The 25,839-nt window shown below is 44.2% G+C and overlaps 1 protein-coding gene across 7 annotated transcripts in view; it reads right to left on the reverse strand.

Moving 5' to 3' along the window:
• LOC135915086 (Ig-like and fibronectin type-III domain-containing protein 2) overlaps positions 1–25,839 on the reverse strand; it is a 241,259-nt gene that overhangs the window by 29,433 nt on the left and 185,987 nt on the right. For 4 of the 7 annotated variants that reach the window (XM_065448070.2, XM_065448071.1, XM_065448072.2 and 1 more), the window contains 12 exons: positions 20,751–20,848; positions 20,560–20,662; positions 19,697–19,807; positions 17,771–17,824; positions 17,511–17,642; positions 7,963–8,118; positions 7,214–7,380; positions 6,475–6,522; positions 4,761–5,050; positions 3,122–3,415; positions 2,229–2,357; positions 704–884 (listed from right to left, as the gene is read on the reverse strand). In XM_065448070.2, coding sequence (XP_065304142.1) covers positions 704–884; positions 2,229–2,357; positions 3,122–3,415; positions 4,761–5,050; positions 6,475–6,522; positions 7,214–7,380; positions 7,963–8,118; positions 17,511–17,642; positions 17,771–17,824; positions 19,697–19,807; positions 20,560–20,662; positions 20,751–20,848 — 1,763 coding nt within the window. Of the gene's footprint in view, positions 1–703; positions 885–2,228; positions 2,358–3,121; positions 3,416–4,760; positions 5,051–6,474; positions 6,523–7,209; positions 7,381–7,962; positions 8,119–17,510; positions 17,643–17,770; positions 17,825–19,696; positions 19,808–20,559; positions 20,663–20,750; positions 20,849–21,067; positions 21,134–21,199; positions 21,246–22,263; positions 22,367–25,839 lie in introns of those variants that run through there. The other 3 variants (XM_070522741.1, XM_070522742.1, XM_065448068.1) reach the window with 3 other exon arrangements.

Consider the following 25,839-nt stretch of genomic DNA (forward strand, 5'->3'; position numbering starts at 1 on the left):
CACCTAATGACACTGGAAGCACTGCCTGTTGTGGCAATTTAATATGGAAAGACAGTGCTGCATTCTCTCTCTTGAATTAAATGCTGGCGAGGTGCATATTACAGTAGAACATAGCTGAAAATTAGATAGGTTTTTCCACATTTTCCAAATGTAGCTCCACAAAATTGTGACCATCAAGTGACCACCTATAATTTTCCAGCTGTAGTTTATTATTATTCTATGTGAAGCTTGTTCATTTTCATATGTACTTACACTGTGTTTCTGTAATAAAGCTTTTGCACCCATACTCTTCAAGGTGTATGAATTGCAATTACACGCTCATACTTGAAACATTCCTCGCTGTGTTTGTGAGTAGGTGTGTCAAAGGAGAGAAAAGTATTAAAAATACAAATGTTTCGTAGAACTAGTAATTTGAAACAAACATTTAGGCATCCTTTATGTTTTTTAGTAAGCACATTAAGTATCATAATGCCATATTTAAAAAAAATAAGAATGATTTGTTTTGGAGATGCACTGGCCCTTATACTCACAATATAAATAAGTTTATTTTACGGCATATAAGAGTTGTATCTCACATTCAGCGATAAGAATACGTCAGTCACAATATCAAACACAAGAAAATATGCTTGACTTATGCTGGAGTGACACAGTGAGACCTACACCAATGCAGTGTAAGGGCAAATCAAAGAAGACTGACACGTACCTTATAAGAACAAAGTGGCATGCATATGTCCTTGACCTTTGCATTCACACAGCAGGCAGTCTCATTGTATCCTGAAGGTTCATCTGCTGGCTCAGGCACAGGATCCTGTGTCCTCAGCACAATGCGATCTGAGCCTTCACTTGTTCCGTATTTGTTTTCAGCCACAATAAATATTTCATAGCTGCAATATAGGGATAAATAAATAAATAAATAAATGATTAAATAAATAAATAAATGCATTGAGCATGAAGTACACACATATATCGAATTCCAATGGCAGATTCGGAATGGCCAACTAACTCATGAGTGGGCACCGCTTTCAGGCATAGAGTGATGCCTAGAAATTCACAAGTGAAACATAAGTCCGACCACTAGAACAAGGCGGTGAGAAATAGCACTTGCTAAAGTGGCTCTTAAAGGGACCCTAAAGTGAAAAATGATTTCTTCTGCATCAGTAAATTACCATTCTACAACACCAAAAACACCACTCTCGCAACGCTAAGACGTTTGGTAAGCCAGAAAAAGCGCAAGAAGGAAATACGGGTGGCGATGCCCACTTAAATTCCCGCACCTGCGGGCTGTGACATCTTTGATTTTGATGGTATCTTCTAGGGCCTACTAATTATATATAGCGGTACAGATTGACTAGATTGTGTTCTAAAGGAACCAAATATTAAACATGGCAAGTTTCGGGAACCTCTATTCAGCCAACGCGGCCCAAATGCGACAACATACTTTGGAATTTCTGGTGTCACGTTGACGTACCGGCGCTGGGGTTTCGGCGCGAAATTCAAATACTGATACTTGGACCTTCATTTTCTCATCTAATAATCAAACTATTTTTTTTAAATGACTGCCTGCAGGGTTCTCAAACAATGCTTCATTAGACTAAACTGATTTATTGTTTCGCTTGAGTGTCCCTTTAAGTTCCCTTCCACTCATCTGATTTCAGCAGAGCAGTCTGAACTGCTTAGCAGAGTGATACTGGGTCAACAGGTGTTGCAGATCTGGAGGTGGAACACACAGTCGGCTGTTTCGCTCCACTACTGAAACGCTCTTGCTCTAAAAAGAGCAGAAGAAGAGTTTTGTTCTGGAAGTGCTCTGAACCTGCCACTCAAGTTCACCAAAAGAGAGAAGGAGAAAAAGTGCAACAGGGCAGTACCTATTAAAGAGGGCAGCTGCTTGCATTTGCTACAAGAGTAAACTTGAATAACTACATTAATCAACATGGCTAATAGACTATGTAAAAACTGCAATGTCCTACCTAGCATGAACAACGTTCAGTGCACGATGATGCTCCTTATCTCAGTTATTCAAATATTTTTTTATAAGCTAACCTCCTAACTGGCTGTAAATCTTTTTCTCTTCTTTTTTAACAAGCTTTACAGTAGGTGAACAAAGCAACACATGCACAAAATAGAGTACACTAAGATCAAAATCTTATTTTTGCTTTTAAAAAACTATGGAAGCTACATGTACTGTGGACTGCATACAACTATAGTATATATAGAAAGTCGGTCCTTACTCAGACGATGGCTCCAGTCTGTCCATAAGGTAGGGTGGCTTGACGTTTGGTACAGCAAAGTAAGGTTCAAACTCATCTCCAAGCCTTCTCCAGAACAGTCCATACTTTGTCACAGTATCTGGAAGTTTGCTGAAAGAAGCAAAAAAAAAAAAATTGAGAGGAGTCAAAAGAAGCACAACAGCACACAAGTTTTTCCACACATCACACAGCTACATCCATGCTTCCCCAACTCTACCAGCCTGTGTCATTTTAGAATCATAACATAACCATGTTGCAACTACCACTGGTTACGAGCAATAAAAACAGCGCTAAACGACGGGACGAGTGAAGGGACACAGACAACGGCGCTGTCTGTGTCCCTTCACTCATCCCGTCGTTTAGCGCTGTTTTTATTGCTCGTAATCATGAACCAACCAGCCCAAATGCGTACTCTTTACCACTGGTTCTTCTTAATACCACAAGCTCTTTATTCTCAGTGCATAATCAATAATAGAGAATGTTTACATTTCATTTTACAGACTTAATCAGCTATACATGCAGGGCAAGGACCATGTTCATAATATAGATCTGGCCCATTGTGCAGAACCGAAGACAGCAAAAACTGCACAAGGATGTATTCTTGAGTGTGCAACACACATAGGAAATGATGCAAAAGGCTGCGTTCATCAAGCACATGAAAAAACCTTGGGGTCTGCCAAGACATTGTTTCTGGTTGCTTATATCAAAATGCTCAAGCAGCTTTGTGAACCTAGCCACGAAGAATCTGTCACAACTTCCCTTGGGGGTGCGACAGTTTGGGGGAACACTGAGCTACACCACCGCTAAATTCTACATTAGAAAACTGAGACCTAAGCAAGTGTAAGGGGCCTACAGCGCACAGAATGGCTTCTCACCTGGGCGGTTTCCACGTCAACACAGCCCAATTCCGACTGATGGCAGTGACAGTGAGTTCCTTGGGTGGGCCAGGCAGCACACCATAGTGTTCAAGCAGGCAACTGCCGTAGAAGGGCATGTACTCAAGGCAACGGAAGTGACGGTAGTCAACACGCATCACACTGCCTTTGCAGAAGCCCAGGCAGGCCTCTGGCAAACCCCGGCGTCGGCAACAGCCAGTGTGGTCCACACCGTCTGCCATGCAGGCAAACGTCACGTTGGCCCATGGTGCGCAGATCATCACGTCTGTTAGCCTGTGCACACGCAACACACAGTGTGTGAGGCAACGTGAAGACACAAATGTGGAAATGTGTCAGCCAGAACACTTCATAGCCCTGGCTCTTTATGTAGCTTAGCGAATAATACTTCAGATGCTAGGTAAGTACTGCACATTGACATGCCATTGTGTATCAGTGCCTGAGCATTCTGAAAAACTAGCCAGAGAGAGGATAAACTTATTGAAGAGGGATGGCAACTCAGCCTGCGTGGGGAGGGAAGAGCTAAGTAAGTAAGTGCACTATCACCAAGGCCTGGCATGCGCAAAGCTCCAAATAAGAAAATTATCTGCTTTTTGTATTTTTCTGGACAGATGGAACCTTTATAAGTGGCCACTTCTAGTGGACAGCACTTTTTCCAGGGCTTTTCCAGAAAATAATTATGTTTTAAAGAATTGCCCACAACTAAACTGAAATTAAGAATAGCTTCCACTTGACACTGATTGAGCCAATATTCCACCACATTCTGTGACCCAAAATAAAACTTAAACTCTTATAAAATATTTTATCTGATGTATAGGTGGAAAGAAAGAAACAGCTTGCAGTGATAGTAACCTGCATTACAGTGTCCTTGACAACACGGAATCAATTCCCTGTTTTGGTTGTGTTGCATATGATGTATAGATAGAGCCCTTTATTTCTGTGTAAGACCCGATCTTCCAGTTTCTGGCACCCATATCTGCTTTATTAAAATTCAGGTTAAACCCTGCTTCTACATTAAAAACAGCCTTTTAGAAAATTATTCTTAAACTGGTAAAGCAGTGTTATACCAGATCAAAATAAGTGGCCAGTCAAAATAGTGGTCAGTGCACTACGCAAAACAAGGGACATAAGAAACCAAGCATGTAACGGAGGACATTTGTTGGTTTATTGGTTCCTTGTTTTGCATAGTGGGCTGACTACCATTATGACTGAACTGTTACAACTCGCCCAAATCACCACTCTGTTGACCAGTCAAAATGGATTATTGTCTCATTAGAAGCTTGTATCAGCTGATTTTCTTTCTGGTTTCAAATGGCTTTCTCTTGTTACAAATGGGAATCAGGCAATCGTTATATTAGTTTTGGAGAACATTCTGATGCCACATACAAAAATGACGATTACTGAGGCATTATAGGCTTTCAGCAAAAGAGACCTAATTAAAACCACAGACATGAACTGTGTGCTCTTTAATGCCACATAAGAAAGCAGCTGTTTGTTGCGAGGCTTTTTACCAAGAGAATTGCTTCAATAAAGAAAGTGAACACACATTTATTGACTGTTTATTTTTTGCCTCTTCTGAGCAGCAACTTGCTCAAAATTAATCAAAATTTTATTTACTCACGTGGTCTCATCTGCCCGACTGGGATCGCACATAGTTCGAAGGCAGCGCTCTTGCTTCACACCACGCTTGACACAACAACCACGAACATCTGGGATGGATGGGAGCGTCTCATTGGTCGTGATGTTCTCAGGGGTGGGCAGGTCAAAGGAGGGCTCAGCACCCAGGGTCAAGGTGCGCACAGCATATGTTGGAAGACTAGTGCCATGCATGTTCTCCGATGTCACTGTCACCTCGTACATGGTCACTGGCTTCAGGTTGCGCAAGTTGAACATTGTCTGGTTTCCATCCACCTATATACCAGACAAAAACGAGAGATGCAGAAAAAGTGAGTTGCTTCAGTACAGCTGTATGAAGCATGTTGAACAGAAAGTTGACTATTCACGCAGCACTTAAAAGCATGAAACATGAGCACTCTGGTTTTATACCATAGCACACAGCACTCACTTGGCCAGCAGCTTTTCAAAATTTTAAGTATCGTAAGTGCGTTGATCCAGTTACAGATCATCAAGGGACAATCTTAACAACACTAACATGACAACACTCATAACAACAATACCATTTCATATTACATTGTATGTGCTTTATATGTGTCACTTCCCATCAAAAATCAGTGAGAAAGACAGTGTTGCACATTAGGATTCAAGGGAAAGGGAAAATTGTCATACACCAGAATGTAGAACAAAGCTACAATTTTCCCTTTCATGAACCTTTCTCTACCTTGCAGGATTCTGCTGGACTGATTTGTCATTAGGACCAAGAGTGTAGTCAAATATGTTAGAAAGAACAACTCTAGTTCAATATGTATGGACAGTATAGTGTTGATTTTTTTGCGTATGTTTTCTTAAACTTTGATTTGTATCAGAGTGCAAAAAAAAACACACACACAAGCAGGTTTACACTGCTGCAAGTCGCAACAACAGCTGTACAGGATCTAGAAGAACAGAAGTCTACTGCTTCCCAATGAAGTACTGTTTCACTGTCTGATGGGCAAAGAGTAGACCTTCCCAATTGCTTCAGTAGCTCTTTTGACAGACCATGCTCATAAACAGCATGTCTTTAGAGAGGGCACTGCTGAACCCACTGAGCTACCCGAGACACATGGCCCTGTGGGCCAGTTTTCCCAAGAAAAATTGCTCAATGAGACACTGTCTGAGTGCGTTCAACAGTAATGGCAGAAATTTGGTGGGCTAACTAGAGAGGACTGGTGGACTAACTAATATATATATATATATATATATATATATATATATGTGTGTGTTGGTGCAAGTGAGTGTGCATGTGTAAGATATGCTATGCATGCCAGTTTGACCCATTTTGTGAGGTTGGCTTTGGCAAATCTCCCACACAGGGGCACTATCCCCTAAGGGAGGCAGTGTTTAACGGAGCTGAAGAACTTCCCTAAAATGTAATCACCCTTGCAAGCACAGTCCTTTTGTAACATCACTCTCCCCTGTGGATCCTGTTCCACCTTCAAAATACAAATAAAAAAAAAACTGGTGGGGAGAAAATATGGCTATGCTACTGATCGCAGATCTATAACCATGTGGACACTGTCATTTGATATAATACTGTCCAAACTCCTCACACAGGAAGCTGCTTGCAAACCTTGTGAGTTAATAAGGAATAGTTTACTTCAGTAGGTACAAGCACCATGGCAAGTTAATTATGCTCTAGGATTTCTTATACGCCCTGTTGGGTACATAAATAAACCCACCTTGATTGAAAATGCTTGAGTTGACCCGACAGTTGAATCTTTGTCTGTCTGTAATGCAAAGGGAGCAAAATGAGATGAAAATATACTCATAAGATAACTCAAATCAGCAAGAGATAACTCAATAAGCAAGCTTCTCTCACTTCTTCACGGGCTTCCCCTTCACCTTGGCATTTACAGAACACTCTGACCTTGTTCTAGATTGACTCTCTTATAGCTTCTGTACGGAGTTTATTTTCACCCAGCCTTTAATTACTCCCCTTCGCCTCTTATACCATCTAGGACTGCCTCATATGCTCCAAGATGCAGAATTCATATTTTTATATCTTCAACTCTTCCCAATGTAAATATTACCACCACTCAATTTTGGCAAAATGTGCATAAGGTGACATTACGCTACTTACAAACCATGTTTCCTAAGACTTAACCCCTTACTGCAGTAAAATAGGTGATCGACAACACTAAAACTGAAGTAAACTCTACCAAGCAACAAAGAGTGAAACTACAACGCAGACAAGCACAGAAGCTGATATTTTGAAGAAAATGCAATCCTCATACACAACAATTCGGTGTGTGCTAAGCACAGATATTTATACAGGTAAACCATGCACCAAAATGCTCACCATGCTAAAGGTGCTATGCTAAATCTTTCAGTCAGCATGCATTATGCACAGGATTTTGAACAAGTTAACATAAATTTAGATTATAGAGGCCATCAGCAGACACAATAAAAGAGACTTGCTTCATTCTTTGGTGTTACTTCATCAGGGTCAAAGCTCTGAAGCTCAGTGATGTTTATGAGGAAATGTGCGACTTCAATCTCCTGGTGAGGTGGCATCCATCTGATGAGCAGCTCTGTAGGCGAAACTGGTTCCACTTCCAGCTGCCTGGGAGGCCCCGGTAAAAGCTCTGAAAATAGTGAGTCAAAGGACAAGGTGTAGAGGCAAGTCAGCAAGTGATGGATCAAGCATTATATGCAATCATTGTGATAACTATGAAGTTGAAACCCATGTTGCCACAACACTTACTGGGGCAAGACTTCTAAATAATTCACTTTCACACTTGCTAAAGATTATCTTGTGTCTTGTAATTAAAAAAAAGAAAACATTAAATGAGCAACGAATTGCGTTACATTTTCCTTTCTTCCCTTGACATGAAGCCCTTAGTTCTTCCCCAACCACACTTGTTGATCATGGGCCACAATGAAATAGCAACCAAAAGCGACACAAAAGAGGCATTTTTTCCAGAAACATGGAAAATTGGTGTCAAAAGACCTTTATGAGCCTCAGGACAGCAAGAAAGACATGCAACTTGCAATTGAAGGCAATAACTGATTACAGACAGTATTGTAGAAACTTATCATTATGTGCTAGTCATACATAGCTAACCACAGTGGCTGTCACATTCCGAGTTCAACATTCAGTTAAACAATAAAAGAAGCATTTTTCAGAGAATGTATTAATAGAGGAAGATGCATCTGAAAGTACTTACCAACACCGTTTGCAATGCACGCCAGTGTTGTCATGGTATAGTCCATGCAGGTGTAATGCTCCGTGACAGTAGTGAGTGTGTAATCACCAACACAAACAGATCGGCATATCTGTGGAATGTTTTGTGCCACACAGCAAGGCATGTGATTCCGGCCATCTAGAGAGTAACAGTAACGTGGCAAAAAAAAAAATACCATTAAAAATTGGAACAACGTTTTTTGTTTTTCAATCGTGGCATCAGTTATAGTAAGCGAAAGCACATTGCAAATAAACCCAAGTGCCTTTTTCAACGAGATACATATATCTCAACCAAGGCACTATGAAAACAATGAGACATCTATGAAAACAATGAGACATGCTATACCAGCAATTTGTGAATGCAGCCTTTCATGTCCCTAACGTAAGGAAGCAGATGTTGATGGTAGTGATGCAGAAACAAAATGCACATTTTTAAATTATTCTAAGTGGTCAATTTCATGGTCGTTCACTCTGTCATCAAGTCTGAAAGCCAATAGCTATTGAACAAGAAAGCACTATATAACTGTTGCCAGTTACACCAATGACTTGGAACATTATTTTTACTTGGGCGAAGCACTTTAATCACTTGAAGCGTTAGACTGCTTCTGTTCTTTTTTTCCCCAGTTATTCAGCAACTGCATTGATTACTCTAAGCTTACTAAATTGTTAAGCTCATTTTGACAGGAACATGTTTCTCAGCCGGATATGAATCAATGCTGGGGCTAATAGGGCCCTGCAGGGTGGTTTCAGATGGTGTATTCAACTATGAAGGTTAATGAAACTGAAACTGAAAACTTTATTTTTCAGAAACATCAGAAATATATGTACAAGAATATTTGGACCGATAGCCTAAAATGGCTAGTCGCTGGTCCAGTGCAATATACAACAAATATGCACAGGTCAGCTAGAGAATAAAAAAGCATGCAAAAAATACTAAGAAACATACGTACACACACACACGCACACACATATACACATACATACACATATACATACGCATACATAAGTATACCTATAATACATAAGAAATACATAGTGAGCATAAATCTCAGCCATGTCTGTCAACAGACTCGCAAGTTCACAGACCTTGAAAATTACTTGCATGCTAAGCCGAAATTATGTGCAGTTCTTATTTTAAAGGGGATCATGTTCCAAATCTCAGTTCCATTAAATTATATTAATCTCTCCCCATAAACGTTACATTTGGGCAGGTTAAAGTTACCGTTTGAAGCATGACGTGTATTGCGTATAGGAACGGAAAAAAGATCAACAGGAAGAGGCGAATTTCTATTAGTTATATTACTGATTGAAACAGCAATCCTGTAGTCGTGCAGCATCGGAACTGAAAGAACGCGTTTCGATTGAAAAATGTTATGTACAGGTTGATCGTGGCTTATGATTCTCAACATTCGCTTTTGGAGTCGTTCTAGAGGTTTTGGATAACTAGTGTACGTGACAACCCATGAATCCAGGCAGTAACTGATGCAACAGTGACATAGTGAAAGGTACAGTGTACGAAGTATAGCCTGTGGAAAATATTGGCGAGTTTTTATTAGAGTATATCATCCATAGGCTACCTATGCGCATACATTCTGTACTTTTATTTATTTATTTATTTCGGATACTTTCCTGGCCCGAAGGCATTATAGAAAGGAGTGGTAAGTGAAAAAAAAAGTACATAATTATACAATAATAGGTATTACAAAACGGCATAAAATACAGCAGTTTTGAAATTGCCAACGTCTGAAATGGCAGCGATGGAGGGAGGAAGGTCGTTCCAGTCGGCGCTGGTTTTAGGAATAAAAGAACCATGACACAGCTTTGTTCTAAAATATGGAACACCAACTTTAAACATGTGATCGAGACGGGATGAAATGTATGAAGGGCGAGTAATAAGATGATCCTTTAATAGTGGGTTGTGGTGATACAGCCTGTGGAAAAGACACAGTCTAAAACATTTACGGCGCAATGAAAGCTCCGGTAATGTAAGTGTGTTTTTCATGGAAGTAATGCTGGCGTAACGGGAATAGTTAGACAAGATGAAACGTGCTGCGCGATTCTGGATGGATTCTAGAGTGTTTATCAGTGTGAGTTGATGGGGATCCCATACGGTGGATGCATATTGTTACGTAGGATGACGCAGACGAAAAGCTATGTACAAATATATTTACAAGGAAAATACGCTGCGCTAGGCCAAGAGGCAACAGCCCGCGCTAGCATCTAATCGTCGTCGTCGTCTTCACGCTGCTGGCCTTTCGTGATCGCACATATTGTGCCGTAGCACTACCCCCGGCTGCAAAAGCGCCGTCCCGGAGCGACTAAAGAGCGGACTCGGAAGCAGTGTAGTAGGCCTTGAGCCTACTGACGTGCACGACATCACTAGATGCCACAGGAGAGGACGAGGTTGAGCCCAGAGGAGCAATTTCGTACGTCACAGGCGTCACCTGGCGCAGCACGCGGTAGGGCCCTGTGTATCGCGAAAGAAGTTTCTCTGAAAGTCCGACGGGACGAGAGGGCGACCACAGGAGCACGAGCGCACCAGGTGAAAACTGTACGTCACGATGGCGGGCGTTGTACTGACACTGCTGAGTGGTCTGTGAGGCCGTAAGTCGAGCACGGGCAAGCTGGCGTGCATGGTCGGCGAGGGCGATGGCGTCGCGCGCATACTCGCTTGTTGAGACCGCAGCAGGAGGAAGTGCCGTGTCTAGGGGCAAGGTGGGTTCGCGCCCGTACAGGAGATAAAAGGGAGAAAATCCGGCGGTGTCGTGCCGGGAAGAATTGTACGCAAATTTTACGTAAGGAAGGGCAATGTCCCAGTCGTGGTGGTCCTTGGAAACGTACTTGGCCAGCATATCGGTAAGAGTACGGTTTAACCGCTCTGTCAGGCCATTGGTTTGAGGATGGTATGAAGTAGTCAGTTTGTGTTGAATGGAGCAGGAACGCACAATGTCAGCGATAACTTTCGAGAGAAAGTTTCGACCACGGTCAGTAAGCAGCTGTCGCGGGGCGCCATGAAGCAAGATAATGTCACGCAAGAGAAAGTCCGCGACGTCAGTGGCGCAGCTGGTAGGGAGAGCCCGAGTGATAGCGTATCGGGTGGCGTAAGCAGTCGCGACGGCGACCCATTTGTTCCCAGAGGATGACGTGGGAAAGGGACCAAGCAGGTCTAACCCAACACGAAAGAACGGTTCCACAGGGACGGTGATCGGCTGGAGATGACCGGCAGGTAGCACCTGAGGTGTCTTCCGACGCTGGCAGGGATCACAGGCAGCAACATAGCGTCGAACGGAGCGAGCGAGACCAGGCCAATAGAAGCGGCGGCGGACGCGGTCGTACGTGCGGCTTACCCCAAGATGTCCTGCAGTGGGTGCGTCATGCATCTCAAAGAGCACAGCCTGTCGTAGATGTTTTGGCACGACAAGAAGAAGATCAGGGCCATCAGGGAGAAAGCTCCTTCGGTACAGAATGCCGCCCTGGAGGACATATCGGCGAACGGATGCGTCGGTAGGTGTAGAGCGCAGACGCTCGATGAGTACTCGCAGCGATAGGTCTCGGTACTGCTCATCGGCGATGTTAGCGAAGGCAGACACAGAGAAAATGCCGTCGGCGGTACTACTGTCGGCGTCGTCAGGCTCGTCTACCGGGTAGCGAGACAGGCAGTCAGCGTCCTTGTGTAGTCGGCCAGATTTGTAGGTGACAGAGAACGAATATTCTTGGAGGCGTAAGGCCCAGCGACCAAGTCTTCCTGAAGGGTCTTTCAATGAGCATAACCAACAAAGCGCGTGATGGTCTGTGACAACGGAAAAGGATCGGCCATATAAGTATGGGCGGAATTTCGCAATCGCCCAAACTAGGGCCAGACACTCACGCTTAGTGATGGAATAGTTGCGCTCCGCGGGTGAGAGGAGCCTGCTGGCGTAAGCGATAACACGGTCGTGGCCACGCTGGCGTTGTGCTAGTACTGCTCCAATTCCGTGACCGCTGGCATCAGTACGGACTTCGGTAGGCGCAGAAGGATGGAAAGGGCCAGAACGGGAGGCGTTGTGAGAATGTCGATTAGATGAGAGAATGCAGAGGCCTCGTTATCGCCCCACTGGAAAGGAGAGTCTTTCTTCAAAAGGTCGGTTAGTGGTCGTGCTATGGCAGCGAAATTCCTCACGAAACGGCGGAAGTACGAACAAAGGCCGATGAAGCTGCGCACATCCTTGACACACGTCGGAACAGGGAAGTGCGTAACAGCATGGATCTTGCCTGGGTCCGGTTGCACTCCGTTCGCGTCAACGAGATGTCCAAGGACGGTAATCTGGTGACGGCCGAATTGGCACTTCGATGCGTTGAGTTGCAGACCGGCTCGCCGAAAAACGTCCAGGACTGCTGAGAGGCGCGCGAGGTGCGTAGCGAACGTTGGGGAGAATACGATAACGTCGTCCAAGTAGCACAAGCACGTGGACCATTTGAAACCGTGAAGAAGGGAGTCCATCATGCGTTCAAAAGTGGCAGGAGCGTTACATAGGCCGAACGGCATCACCTTGAATTGATAAAGACCGTCGGGTGTCACAAAGGCAGTCTTCTCGCGGTCGAGATCGTCCACGGCAATCTGCCAATAGCCGGAGCGAAGGTCAATAGAGGAGAAATAGCGAGCACCGTAGAGGCAGTCAAGGGCGTCATCAATCCGAGGTAGGGGGTACACGTCCTTTTTGGTAACCCTGTTAAGGTGCCGATAATCCACGCAAAAGCGCCATGAGCCATCCTTCTTTTTTACCAGCACAACCGGTGACGCCCAAGGACTACATGACGGTTCAATAATGTTCTTGGCAAGCATTTTGCGAACTTCTGCGTGAATAACTTGACGCTCAGCTGGTGACACTCGATACGGGCGGCGATGAATAGGAGGGGCATCGCCGGTATTAATGCGATGTTTGACAGCTGTAGTTTGGGCTAAAGGACGATCGTTAAAGTCAAAAATATCGTGGTAGGAAAACAGAACGCGGTAGAGTTCACGAGCGTGCTCGGAGGGCAAGTCGGGCGCAATCACTTTCCGTAAGTCAGCGATGGAACAATTTGTCGACTGCGATGGTAGAGAAGTATCGGATGAAGTGTCGTCTACTGCAATGGATGCTACTGAGTGATCCTCGAACGAACAAAGCTGGGCCAAAGACATCCCACGTGGCAGCACTTGTGTCATCAAGCCAAAGTTGACCACTGGCAGGCAGACGCAATTCGCCGTAATAGATAAAACTGTATGGGGTACTGTGATCCCGTGTGTAAGGAGGACGTCTGGCATAGGAGCCGCGATGTAGTGACCGTCGGGGACTGGTGGGGATGACACTAGGTCAACGTAGGTCAGTGCCGAAGGTGGCAAGCGAACGAAGTCGGCGGAACTGAGGCGACTGGGGTGTGGTTCAGTAGGATCCAGAACAGGCAGGTCAAGGCGGAGAGTACTGGCGGAACAATCGATGAGAGCAGAATGTGCGGAGAGGAAGTCTAAGCCGAGGATGATGTCGTGGGGACAGTGGGCGATGACTGTGAATAGCACGATTGTTGAGCAATCGGCGAAGGAGACGCGGGCGGTACACATACCAATTACGGGGGCTGTTCCGCCATCGGCGACACGGACAACAGGCGTCGTGGCGGGCGTGATAATTTTCTTGAGCCGGTTACGAAGGGCGGCGCTCATTACGGACAAATGCGCCCCAGTGTCTATGAGAGCAGACACGGAAACACCGTCGACGTGCACGTCAAGAAGGTTCAGATGAGTGGGCAAAGTCAGTAGAGGATTTGGCGGCGTAGGGAGCAATGCAGCGTCACCTCGAGGCGCTGCATCGTCTAGTTTTCCGGCTGGGAGCGGCGCCCGAAGGGAGTCGGCGAATAGGAGCGACGGGGCTGGGGAGAGCGAGATTGTCGTCGTTGGGGCGAAGGCGAACGAGAATAGGGGCGGTTCGTTGCAGGAGAATCAGTGGCGGCATTATCGGAGCGTGCGGCATAGGGACGAGAAGGGCCACCTGAGGGGTGAGAGTAGGCAGTATAAGTAGACCAGATCGGGGAACTCCAGCGACTACGACAGTGCCGAGAAATGTGCCCGATTCGATGGCAGTGGAAACAAATAGGCTTGTTGTCAGCAGTGCGCCACTCAGACGGGTTGCGGAAACGTGGTGGGTAAGAAGATGCGGGACGGGGCGAAATCGAAGAAGCCGGGCGGGTATCAGGGCGATGGACCGGGCGGGTAGCAGGGCGATGGGCCGAGCAGATGGTGTGAAGACCCATGTTTTCAAACTCCTGGCGGACAACTGCCTGGATCAGTGAGACCGTGACTGCAGATGTGTTGGTGGGACTGGAGTCGAAGGCAGCCGGATAGGCGGCCTCGATCTCACGCCGGACGATCCTGGTAACATCGGCAGAGTTGTTGGGACGAGGAGCGTCGGCACAGGAAGATGTCGCTGGGGTGTTGGGCAGACGGGCAAACTGCCGGTCAATACGTCGGCTTTTGGCGAGTTCCAGGCGGCGGCACTCTTTTATAACAGCATCCACCGTGGCGACGTTGTTGCAAACGAGCAAGTTGAAGGCGTCATCGGCAATGCCTTTGAGGATGTGGGAAACCTTGTCTGACTCAGTCATGTGGGTGTCAACTTTGCGGCACAGAGCCAAGACGTCCTGAATGTACGTGACATAGGGCTCTGTTGACGTCTGCACACGGCCAGAAAGCTCCTTCTGCGCGGCAAGTTTTTGACCGTAGGGGTTGCCGAACAAGACTCGAAGCTGTGTCTTAAGTGAATCCCAACTGGTGAGCTCATCTTCGTGCGTGCGATACCAAACTCGAGGTGTGCCACCGAGGTAAAAGACTACGTTGGCGAGCATAATAGTAGGGTCCCACCGGTTACTGCGGCTGACGTGTTCATAGAGGCTGATCCAGTCATCGACGTCTTCCCCATCGTGGCCCAAGAATACGCCAGGATCACGGGTAGCGGGGAGAGTGATGTAGGTCGTCGAAGGGGCAGCAGGTGTCGGAGCCAGCGGAGTCGGGTTGTCGTCGCCGGGAGCCATGACGGAAGGCTCGACGTACCGGCCACTGCGAAGCTCCGTGACGAGGTACAGGGAACGTCCACCTCCACCAGATATGTTACGTAGGATGACGCAGACGAAAAGCTATGTACAAATATATTTACAAGGAAAATACGCTGCGCTAGGCCAAGAGGCAACAGCCCGCGCTAGCATCTAATCGTCGTCGTCGTCTTCACGCTGCTGGCCTTTCGTGATCGCACATATTGTGCCGTAGCAATATTCTAGCTTTGGTCGCACTAATGTTTTGTAGAGGGTAAGCTTTATCGGCATAGGCGCAGCAGAGAAATTTCGACGCAAGTATCCAAGAACCCGGTTAGCGTTATTAGTGACGTGTTTGATGTACGTATGCCATGATAAGTTACGTGAAATATGGACACCTAGGTATTTGAACGAGGTGACGGATTCAAGAGAAGTATCGCGAAGTAAGTAAACGCGCGTATTGTCAGTGTTAGTGCGGCTTGATACATGCATTGTTTTACATTTATTAACGTTTAGTCGCATGAGCCATTTATCGCACCAGTTGGATATGCTTCTAAGATCGTCTTGAAGCTTATCAGTATCAGTGTGGTTAGTTATTTTGCGATAAATGAACTTGCTCGTGCCAGTGCAAGTTCTCATCAAAAATGACCTCTAAGTATTTGAAAGAAGGGACTTGTTGAATAAGAATATTGTTTAATGATAGGTTAAGAATTGCAGCATCAATATGTTTCCTGCGATAGTGAAATACAGCGTATTTTGTTTTTGCACAGTCAAGTGATTCTTGGCAAACCATACCGAGATGTCTGACCCGTTGTGTAAGACACGCGTTGTGTAAGACACGCGTTGTGTAAGACATGAAAGTTGCGTAAGGCATGAGTGCTATGAAAGGTTGTGTAAGACAGCAACTAAGTTTTATCATGAGCATAAACGAATACCAATAGTGAAAATGAAGCCAGGGTACCACCTACTATACGTTTCTTATTCCTATAATACAGCTTCACAGCTGTCCGGCATAACTTTTGTAGCATTTTGAGATCATTCTGAAAGAACCAGTCAAATATGCCAAAGCTTTGCTAATTCTTTCTCTAGTGCCGATTTCCAAAGCGAAAATGAACAATTATGTTCTAGGGCACTAACAAACACAAGGTAAATGTGGTGCTACCACTTATTTCTAGACATAAGGATCTTTACCATGAGCTCCCCTTGTGCCTTCCCCCTTATTAACATCCCATTTCCTCATTAATACTTTTGCACCAGCAATCATTTTGGCTTTTACCCTTGAACAGCAATGCCTCTAACACTAATGAAACTATATATCAGGATTAACTAAATTTAAGCTTGCATACATTTTAATGTGCAAATAAGAAATTTTATTTTGCATCAGGAAGTTCTCCTAACTAAAAGAGAATGGCTGCAATCTGAAGCAGACAAGGAAATAGAAGCATTTAGAGCCAGACCAACAATTTTAAAAATGTGTTCCAATTTTAAATGAAATATAGTAAGTTATGGTCAAGTTGTGCGGGAGATAGAAATTAGAGGAAACTCTATTATAGTCGTAACTTTCTATGCTTTAATAGCATAAGGCTGTGAAAGCAAAAGCCAGAAATAGACATGTCCTTCAAACCTGATGCTCCGCATTAGAACCTTTTCATTTGCAACGCTTTGTAAAAGTTAGCTAACAATGCCCAAGAACAAACAGCTGTGTGTGTGTGTTTGTGTGTGTGTGTGTGTTTACAGGCACTTGTAAGTTGAGGACGCCCATACAAAAAACAATGTTCTATTTCCTATGGACCCTTCGTCAGAGAATGAGGCTATCACTTTATATATATACACACACTACTTATTGTCATTGACCTGTATTATGATATTAAGCATGCTGCACTGTATTCTGTATTACGCATAGTCCTAAAGGTTTACGGCTCTGTTGGATAAGAAAAACTGTTGCAATATTTACATCAAGTGAGAAGAAAAGCGACAACACTTCGCATAGAAGTCCTTATAATATTGACATGCTTACATAGGATTTTTTTATAGGAGGGGGTGGGGGGTGGAAGCAAAGCAACAAGTACAGAACAGCAAATTCTGAAAACGTCCCAATGGCCATATTATTCCAATAAAGTACAAAGCAAAGGCGAATTTTTTTAAAATAGCCCATGTTCTTATTTATTTATTTGGTACCAGCTTTGCCTTTAGTGGCATTATGTAATAACAGGGAGCACACATCCTACATAGCACCGTGTATTTGACACTCAAATAAAGCACACAAGACGAGATAGAAATCATCATTAGATACTATGTAAACAATTGCAAAGTTGTTTATCTTGTTCATCTAAAAAAATTTAGCGGGAGATTTGCAGACACAACTGCACACTGTAACTCGAGCTGCTTGAAGCACACTGCTCAAGTAAGAAATTATTTTTCAAACAAGTGACTTTCTTTGTGAGCTTCATGTGCTTTTTTTTATGCTTGTCTCAGCATGGAGGATAAACTGACCTGTGAGACACTGTGTGAGGATTCCAATGTACTCAAGGCACGTCCTAGGACTGTGGTGCCGTCCTGTGACAATGCCCTGGAGTGTGCAGTAGCCGAAGCACTCGGGTGGGATGCCCCTCTCGTTGCAGCAGTCTGCAGTGGGATGAGGTGAAAGGGAGGAGCCACAAAAATAAAGCAGGTGTGAGCATTTACAAGCGCAGAAGTGCAGCGTTTCATATACACTCAAAGTGGAGAGTGAATTGGCAGCAAGCAATGCCCACCTGTATAGTTGTGTGTGAGGAGGAACGGTGTTGAGCGCCTCGCATCCTCAAGAACTGAAACAAAAGATGTGTTACAAGTTGTCACCCAACAACCTTCACAGGACCCAGGTAACAGCAGAGTTGCATTTCTACACTGGGGAAACAACACTTCAGCAGTATTCATTACAGCCTTTGATATACTCTACATGCAATGGGTAAAGGTACGACTATATAAATGAACATGGACATAAAGAATTATCGGAAACATCCGCGTGTAATGAATATATGTTTATAGCAAATGTTGGATATGATGAAGAAATGTTTGCGCCAGATGCGACTTTGTTATAGAGAGGTTTGGCTGTAGTAGAGAAAATCTAATCCAAAATGCACACTTTAATGGATCAGCTACATTTTTCTACATGCACAACACTTTTAACGTGTATGTACAGCCACAGTATTGAATGAAAGATGAATATTTATTTTAGACTGGTCCACAGACCACAAATGCCATAGACTAAACTAAGCGCTGGCATGTCCCAATATTATAACATTATGCCACAATAGACAATGTCAGCCTTCCTGAACAAGAGTACTATATGTGCTCTTGTACTACACTGCCAGCCCTGGGTTGATATGTGCTCTGTAAGTTAATACAGCTCACGGAAAAGAACTCATGATAAGTCTTTATTTATTCGTTCTTATCTTTACACACTGCAGCTCTTTAGCAGGGATATTGCATGTGTGGGTATATAGCACAAATCAACATATAAGGAAACAATGCTACATTGACTGTCAATATAGAGCACATTTTAGCAGCTTTAATAGCATTTACTATAAAGAGCTTCTAATACACTTTGACAACATGACTACATTCATGCAAACTTAAACCAATAAAAATTGCTGAGTATATTACTCTTCTGAGAATTCATAGTATTGTGGCTTTAAGAACAATAACAGGCTGTCTACCAAGTTGACATCTCCAAATTCCCCGAGTTTTTCAGGTTCTCCCTGAGTGCCATAGAACTTTGTTTTATGTCAAGGCAGGCTGACACTATGTTGCCCGATGCTGTCACTTTCTAGTAAGCATGCTAAAAAATGACTTAATCCAGTTTGAGTAGTAAGGAGTATCAATTATATTGTTCAAAAAGAAAATCAGAAGGAAGGGGTTAGTAAAATGCACAGCAAATAACATATCCTTGAAAAAAATTGTAAATCTCATTGCAAATCAAGTGGAACATTCTCAAACACGAGATGCATACATAAACAAATGTTTTTGAATATCCACTTCAGTCACGAATTATGATTGACTGTCGATACATATATGTGAAGCATAGGTGGTCTTTGAGACTCCACTGAAAGCAAATCAAGGTGATAGAATGACTCTTTGAGTATTTTATGATGAGTCATCATAACTAGAGTAACTAAATATTTGAATATTGTGCAGTCAGTCATGCTACATTTCTTCATAGAAAGAATTAAATCCCTTGCTCAAATTAGATGCACAAGTTATTCACTGGCCTCAAGCATTTCAAGAAAGAAAACAACATATTTCGAGGTTCCTACTGACATGCCCCACGTCAAATGTCACATAAAACACAGTAGTGCCTTCACCAAAGTGGTACTCTGTAACAATACATATCACTCGGAAGTAAAATGAAAGTAATTTAGGTTATCGGAATGTTCAATTTACCTTAAGCTTACCGTTCATGCTCTATTTCTTGCTACCACTGCACAGAAATGGCAAAAATAGGCCGCGTCCACAAATATGGACGTGGCCTATCTGATATGTGATTCCTTCAGGTTGGCTTAACAGGAGCCTACTGTATGCAGACTGGCCAGTAACACTAACAGCTTAACACTATACTGGCATGGTGACCTCTGACTCTCTCTTTACAAAATGTCCCAACTTCTGTCGCAGGTCAATCTTGCAAAGTTCATCGCTCTCACCTGTAAGTAACCTTGTTATCCTTTGGTTGGGTGAAGTGTTCAGCTCACAGCTGTATCGACCAGAGTCCAATGGCTGTACATTGCTAATCCTCAGGACCCAGTTATTGTGCTCTGCATTTGAATTAAATTCAGACAGTCATCAACTAGATGAGTACACAATAAGAAACAGTTAAGTTGCAAGCATAATTACTTTTACCTATACACACATCACATGGGCAGTTTTAACCCTCTTTAGGAGAGTCTTCATCAAGTTTTTCTAATGTGATCAAAGTGTGGAGTGTGTATGAGCGCAGGATGATTGAAATCATGCATGCTTGAAAATGATATGTAACCGTGCTCAACCTGCACCAACTCAACCATGCTTGAAAGTATCCATCTGACAAAAGTATTAGTTGTGTTAAGGTTCTCAGTGGATGGGGACATTTTGGAAAAGGTCAAATATGAATACAAGTGAAAACAATTAGTCTACAGCACCATGTTCTATTCAAGTTAATATAACAATGTAGTTTGTTTTTAGTGTTCCTTCAAGCATCCAAACTAACTAATACTACATAAAATGACACTTAGCAGTTCTTAGCTTGCCTGAATAGCAGTACCCAATTCTTTCATGCAGTACCTAGGTCGAGTTTCAAGTTGCTCTTATGAGTGAAGACCAAAGGTGTCTATGATTTTCTCAGTACAGTGCAGTCCACTCATACAAGTGTTGAAGTTAGAAAACACAGTCATTATGATCATAAAATGTTTATTTAGGCTGATTTTATACATATACCTACACAATATAGTAGAAAATTTTATAATCGGGCTATAATTGACTGCCATTATAAGCAGTATCATAAATGTGAACACCGTATGCAGTTTTTTACCTGGATTATGTAAGACAGATATCCTGGGATCCCCAATGACACGCACATTGCCTGCTGTCAGCACAGCTCCCTTGTCACGATCAGAAACTCTTCTCCATAGTACCTATTACAGAAAAAGTTTTGGTCAGCAAATGGGATCAAGCAACCCTGTGCAGCAACTGCTTTTATGAGAGGGTATATTAATCCCTTACTGTGTAGTTTGCTTGGTCTTTTACTACGCAATCAATCAGTGCTTCATCTCCTTTCACTGCAAGCACTGGCTCTAGAGGTGTGTCTTGTAAACTTGGACCTGCATGAATGCAAAACAAAGCAATAGTTAATTTACAAGATGGCACAGACAACACGAAAAAGTATTCTTGAACATGCGGAGCACATTTCCAAAAACAACACAAGAAAAGCAACCACATTAGAACTGCCACCCTTCAGGAACACACACTAATAATGTTGAGCTGCTTAACCTACAATACTACAGTATCAGCATATGCTGAAGAGACTTTCGAATAAGTACCTCTTGCAAGGCAAGTTCTGAAAAAGTGCTTGCTGCACAGAGTCCATCTGCACAATGAACAGAGAGCTGAAATATGAACAAGGTGAAATATACAGCACAAAGTTTGCTACAACTATTGGAACAACTGCTTACGTTGCCAAAGAGGTCTTATTGCTGCGTGCATTAAAAAAAAAATGCAATGAGTAACAACGAAAATAGTTGCAAAAAATTACATTATCACTGACAAGCTATTTTTCGCAAGTCTCAATTTTGTGCCTTCAGCACAGTGTAAGAAGTGCATGGTGTAATCTTTTCCTCTCACTTGCTTCTGACAGACTGGAGCCATGCAGTTTAGAAACGGTTAGTAACCTGACATTTACAACATAAAAAAAAAATTCACACTCTTTTGCAATGCGTTGCCATCAAAACTGACAGCACACTTTGCAAGAGGAATTGGCACGAAAACCAGCTGGCGATAAAACAAGGATCAGTTTATTGTTATAATAATAAAAACGAAAGCAAGTAGGAAGGACAAACTACTAATTCGTGCACACCAACGGAAACAAAGATTATCACTTTTCAGCGTTGGCCACGCCACCTCCCGTCAGTCCATAGTCAGACTTCACATCCAAAGGTATGTTTCCAGGCGGCGCGACAAAGTATCCTTCCTCAGTCAATTTAGCGTTCTTGAGAATTTCCTCGGCACAACACTTGACTGGGACGTCAGGCCGTAACCGCAGAGGCACGTTCTCTAAAGGAGTCACCATCGGAGCCACACCCGTCGTGTCAACGTTCATTATGACACTGGCGAATTTGACGGCTTCTTCAAGACGCGTCACAGCCTCGGCGTTACTAAAGTCAACTAAGGAGAGCCGCTCGAGTAGTTCCACCGTACTCTGGTCCAAGGTGATGGCTTCACTGGCTTGCACCGCTTTCGGCAGCGGCTCGGACGGTACTACACAGCCACCGCCGCCGTTGCTGCATAATACTCGCTCCCCGTTACGGCCGCTGGGCCGAGTAGCAAAAGTTGCACACCATCGAAGTGCCGAGACTCGAAGCATTTCAAGCAACAGCAACAACGCCAAGAACACTTGATTTCACTTTCGAATCCCACAGGCGAGGAGCTGCGTAACCACAATGCAAACGGGTGCTTTTAATAATTCATCCACATTTTTATCGGAAACTGGTTAGAGCTTGATAAAACAAAGACCATTTACCACCACCAGCTTCTGTTAAAAACAAACCATTCGAGCACACTGATTTCAACACACGAAACACACACACACGCGGGGAGCCGAGCCGCATGAGCAAGCGGATTGGCTCGGATTGGATATCGGATACTATACAAGGTTGCTCGCTCGCCGTTCACTCTCGCGTCTACGCCTCGCTAGCGTTTGTTTCCGTTTCGCGGTCGCGAAACGGAAAAGTAGCAGACGATGTCATGCCGCGAACTAATTTTGTTCGCGCCAAAACGAAAGAAAACATAAGCGCACTTTAACGTTTGTCTATTCCGGGCTCATTTCTGCGTCCAAAGTAATGCTAGCCACCCGCAGAAGAAGAAAAATTACGCCGCCTTATCGGCCTTGAGACTTTTGTGCGTAGGTGTCGCGCGCGATCAAGGAAGCCGAAACGCTGCGTCGACTTGTCGACTCGTTCCCTCTTTGCAGACGCGCGGGACATACTCAGTGAGTGCGGAATTCGCATGTAACTACGTAGGAGAAAGAGCAGTTGGGGCTCCCAAGAGTGACATTTCCTGGAAGGCTGCGTCTTTCTCTCGACGCTCGCTGCGAACGCGGCAGTGCGTGACCAAGGACGCAGTTTGCGCGACATGTGCGAAGTTTACATGTCATCAGTGGCGTAGCAACAGGGGGGGGGGGGGGGGGGGGGAGTGCCAGGGACCAGCGGTGGGTGGGTGGGGGGGTGACAGAAGACCTATGGGCCCCGGGTGCGAGACGACCTAGCTACATCACTGCATGTCATATGGTCCTTTGCACGTATCTTTCCTTGGACGCTTGTTCAATAACGGATAAAAGTGCTCTCCTGTGCTTTTCTATCTATCTCATTCGCTGTTTCGATTCAGATAATTGCCAAGTTTAGATGTATGCAGAACGGTATTGCGCAAAGTTAACAATAAACAAAAGTAACATTTGTGTCGCGTTTTGTCTTTGCCAGGCATGCTGTGGTAATTAATTACAGTTTACATTCGAAACGAGTAAACATCCGAAAGCAATACTGCGCGGCAGGTGTCGTACAGCCCATTAACTAATCTTACTCTCATGCTCTCCCTAAAGTGCTCCGCGGCAATCTAAAAGCGACAATCATCTCCATAGCTACTCCGCCCCCCTCACTTTTTTTCTCTCTGTTTTTATTTTGACTACTATATAGAGAATAATAAGCTGTGCGAAAATACCGATAACAAGACAGAAGGTCATAACGCAGCAGTACCAACGCGAAATTTTGTGCTTGATTTCTACGAATACACTACTATAAACACTTTATACAGATTTTAAGGCCTTAGGACTTGAAAAATATGCCGTGGTAATGCGACAGACTGCTTGTGTGTACGCTGTACGCACAAGCTCCTCCTTCCACCAGCCGCCAGCGACCCTATTAATCTTTGGGGTTTATCTTGTCCACAAATAATAAGCGTCCCTTTCCTTTCTTTAACGCCGCGCGCCTGGTACCTCCAGGTCACGAACGGCATGCGCGTTATCATCGTGACATGACATTCTTGACAGCAAAATAGCGAACGCAGAGCGTTAAAGGAAATGCACGCAAGATAGATGATGATTATCGTTTGGAGACAAGCACAAAAGGGTCTAAAACTTTTTTTGAGTGTACACACACACTCTTGCGTCGGTTAGATGCAACGGTTAGATAACCGTTGGGCCATTAGGGTTACAAAATGGGTTCCAAGAGAAGAGAAACGCCTGACCCGCCGCGGTTGCTCAGTGGCTATGGTGTTAGGCTGCTGAGCACGAGGTCGCGGGATCGAATCCCGGCCATGGCGACCACATTTCGATAAGGGCGAAATGCGAAAACACCCGTGTACTTAGATTTAGGTGCACGTTAAAGAACCCCAGGTTGACGAAATTTCCGGGGTCCCTCACTACGGCGTGCCTCATAATCAGAAAGTGGTTTTGGCACGTAAAATCCCATAATTTAAGAAGAAGAGAAACGCCGTTGAGGACGGCAGAAGACAAGGTGAAGCAATGAAATTAGGAAATTCGCGGGCGGTAGTTGGAATCGGTTGGCGCAGGACAGGGGTAGCTGGAGATCGCAGGGAGGGGCCTTCGTCCTGCAGTGGACATAGAACAGGCTGATGATGACACACTCTTAAAAAGTTTGCACCCAAAGGTAACTGGAACACCAATGCATTTCGTCGGACACTTTGAAAATTAACATCTCAGAACTGGTGCAGTCCTGTAATTCGTTCCAAGTGGATATGCCTTCAACATAATTGTCATTTATCTTGCCCACATTTCCTTTCTTTAACGCTGCGAGCCCGTTACTTCCAAGTCACGAACGACATGCGTGTGGCGAGCGCAGAGTTTGCAAGAAAGGAAACCCAAGCAAGACAGATGACGATTATTGTTGTGGAACAAGATAAGCCCCAAAGGGTGCAAACTTTGTTAAGAGTGTAGATTGAAATTTGTGCCGTAAACTAATGAATTAAAAAGTTAATTAGCACAATTCTCTTAAATATTCAGTTAGGCATATTGATTTCCTATAGAAGTAATGACTGCCTCATCGAGTAATTTAGTTCAAAGGTTGAAATTAATTGTGCTATCCGCCACATGCAATTTTTTTTTTTTAATTTGGTGCAGTTAAAGATCTCTATGACATAGCGCGCGACGTTCTTCGGAGTGTGTTAAACCGATTAGACAACAGACCATTTTCAGAGACTACGATTCTCGAACCATGGCCCCAAGCGTCGCAGGCTTACAAAGCGACGCGGACATTGCTACGATTCATGGAATCGACTGGTTTGTGCGCGCGTGACGGCGTGCTGGTTAATTTAGTTAAAACACGTTGACGGGCTAGTTGGTATGAATCCATGATAAAATGTGTAAGCGCTACTGAACAAGGACTTCGAAAGAAGCACACACACAAAGACAGCGGAATGGAATCGACTGGTTGGCCAGTCGATTCCATGAAGTGATGGACAACGGCACGTGTTCACACTGAGAGTACCTCCTTCCGTCCCTGTGCGGCCTTTCTTGTCAACCCTTAAACCCTTTCCCCCGGGTAGAGAGGTCAACCGGATGTGCGTCTGGTTGACCTTTCCTTCCTTCTTTTCCTCCTCCTCCTGGTGTAGTTAAAAAAAAAAGAAAACAAACTACATAGGGTGTCCCAGCTAACGTTACCTAAGCTGTTCAGCTAAAAATGAAATATTAAAAAAAATTAGCAGTTCCGCCCGAAAGGCGAAGCACAGATTGCGATAGCAAAGTAGTAGATAGCTGTACGGAGTCAGGATTGTAGTTTTATCGGCCGTATAAATTTGTTAAAATTCGCTTACTAATTAAATTAACGAAAGAATATGTAAGCGCGACTCAACGAGGACGTAGAAAGAAACAGACAGACTAGCGCTGTCTTTGTGTGTGTGCTTCCTTCGAAGTACTTGTTCAGTAGCGCTTACACATTTTATCATGGATTCATACCAACCAGCCTGTCAACGTGTTTTAACTAAATTAACCAGCACGCCGTCACGCGCGCACAGGTAAACTGAACACATCTCGCTCCATGACAGCGGAAACTGTCTGTGAAAACGCTGGTGCTAGGAATCGCGGCAG

The sequence above is a fragment of the Dermacentor albipictus genome, chromosome 1, assembly GCF_038994185.2.
Source record: "Dermacentor albipictus isolate Rhodes 1998 colony chromosome 1, USDA_Dalb.pri_finalv2, whole genome shotgun sequence".
Classification (NCBI taxonomy): Eukaryota; Metazoa; Arthropoda; class Arachnida; order Ixodida; family Ixodidae; genus Dermacentor; species Dermacentor albipictus.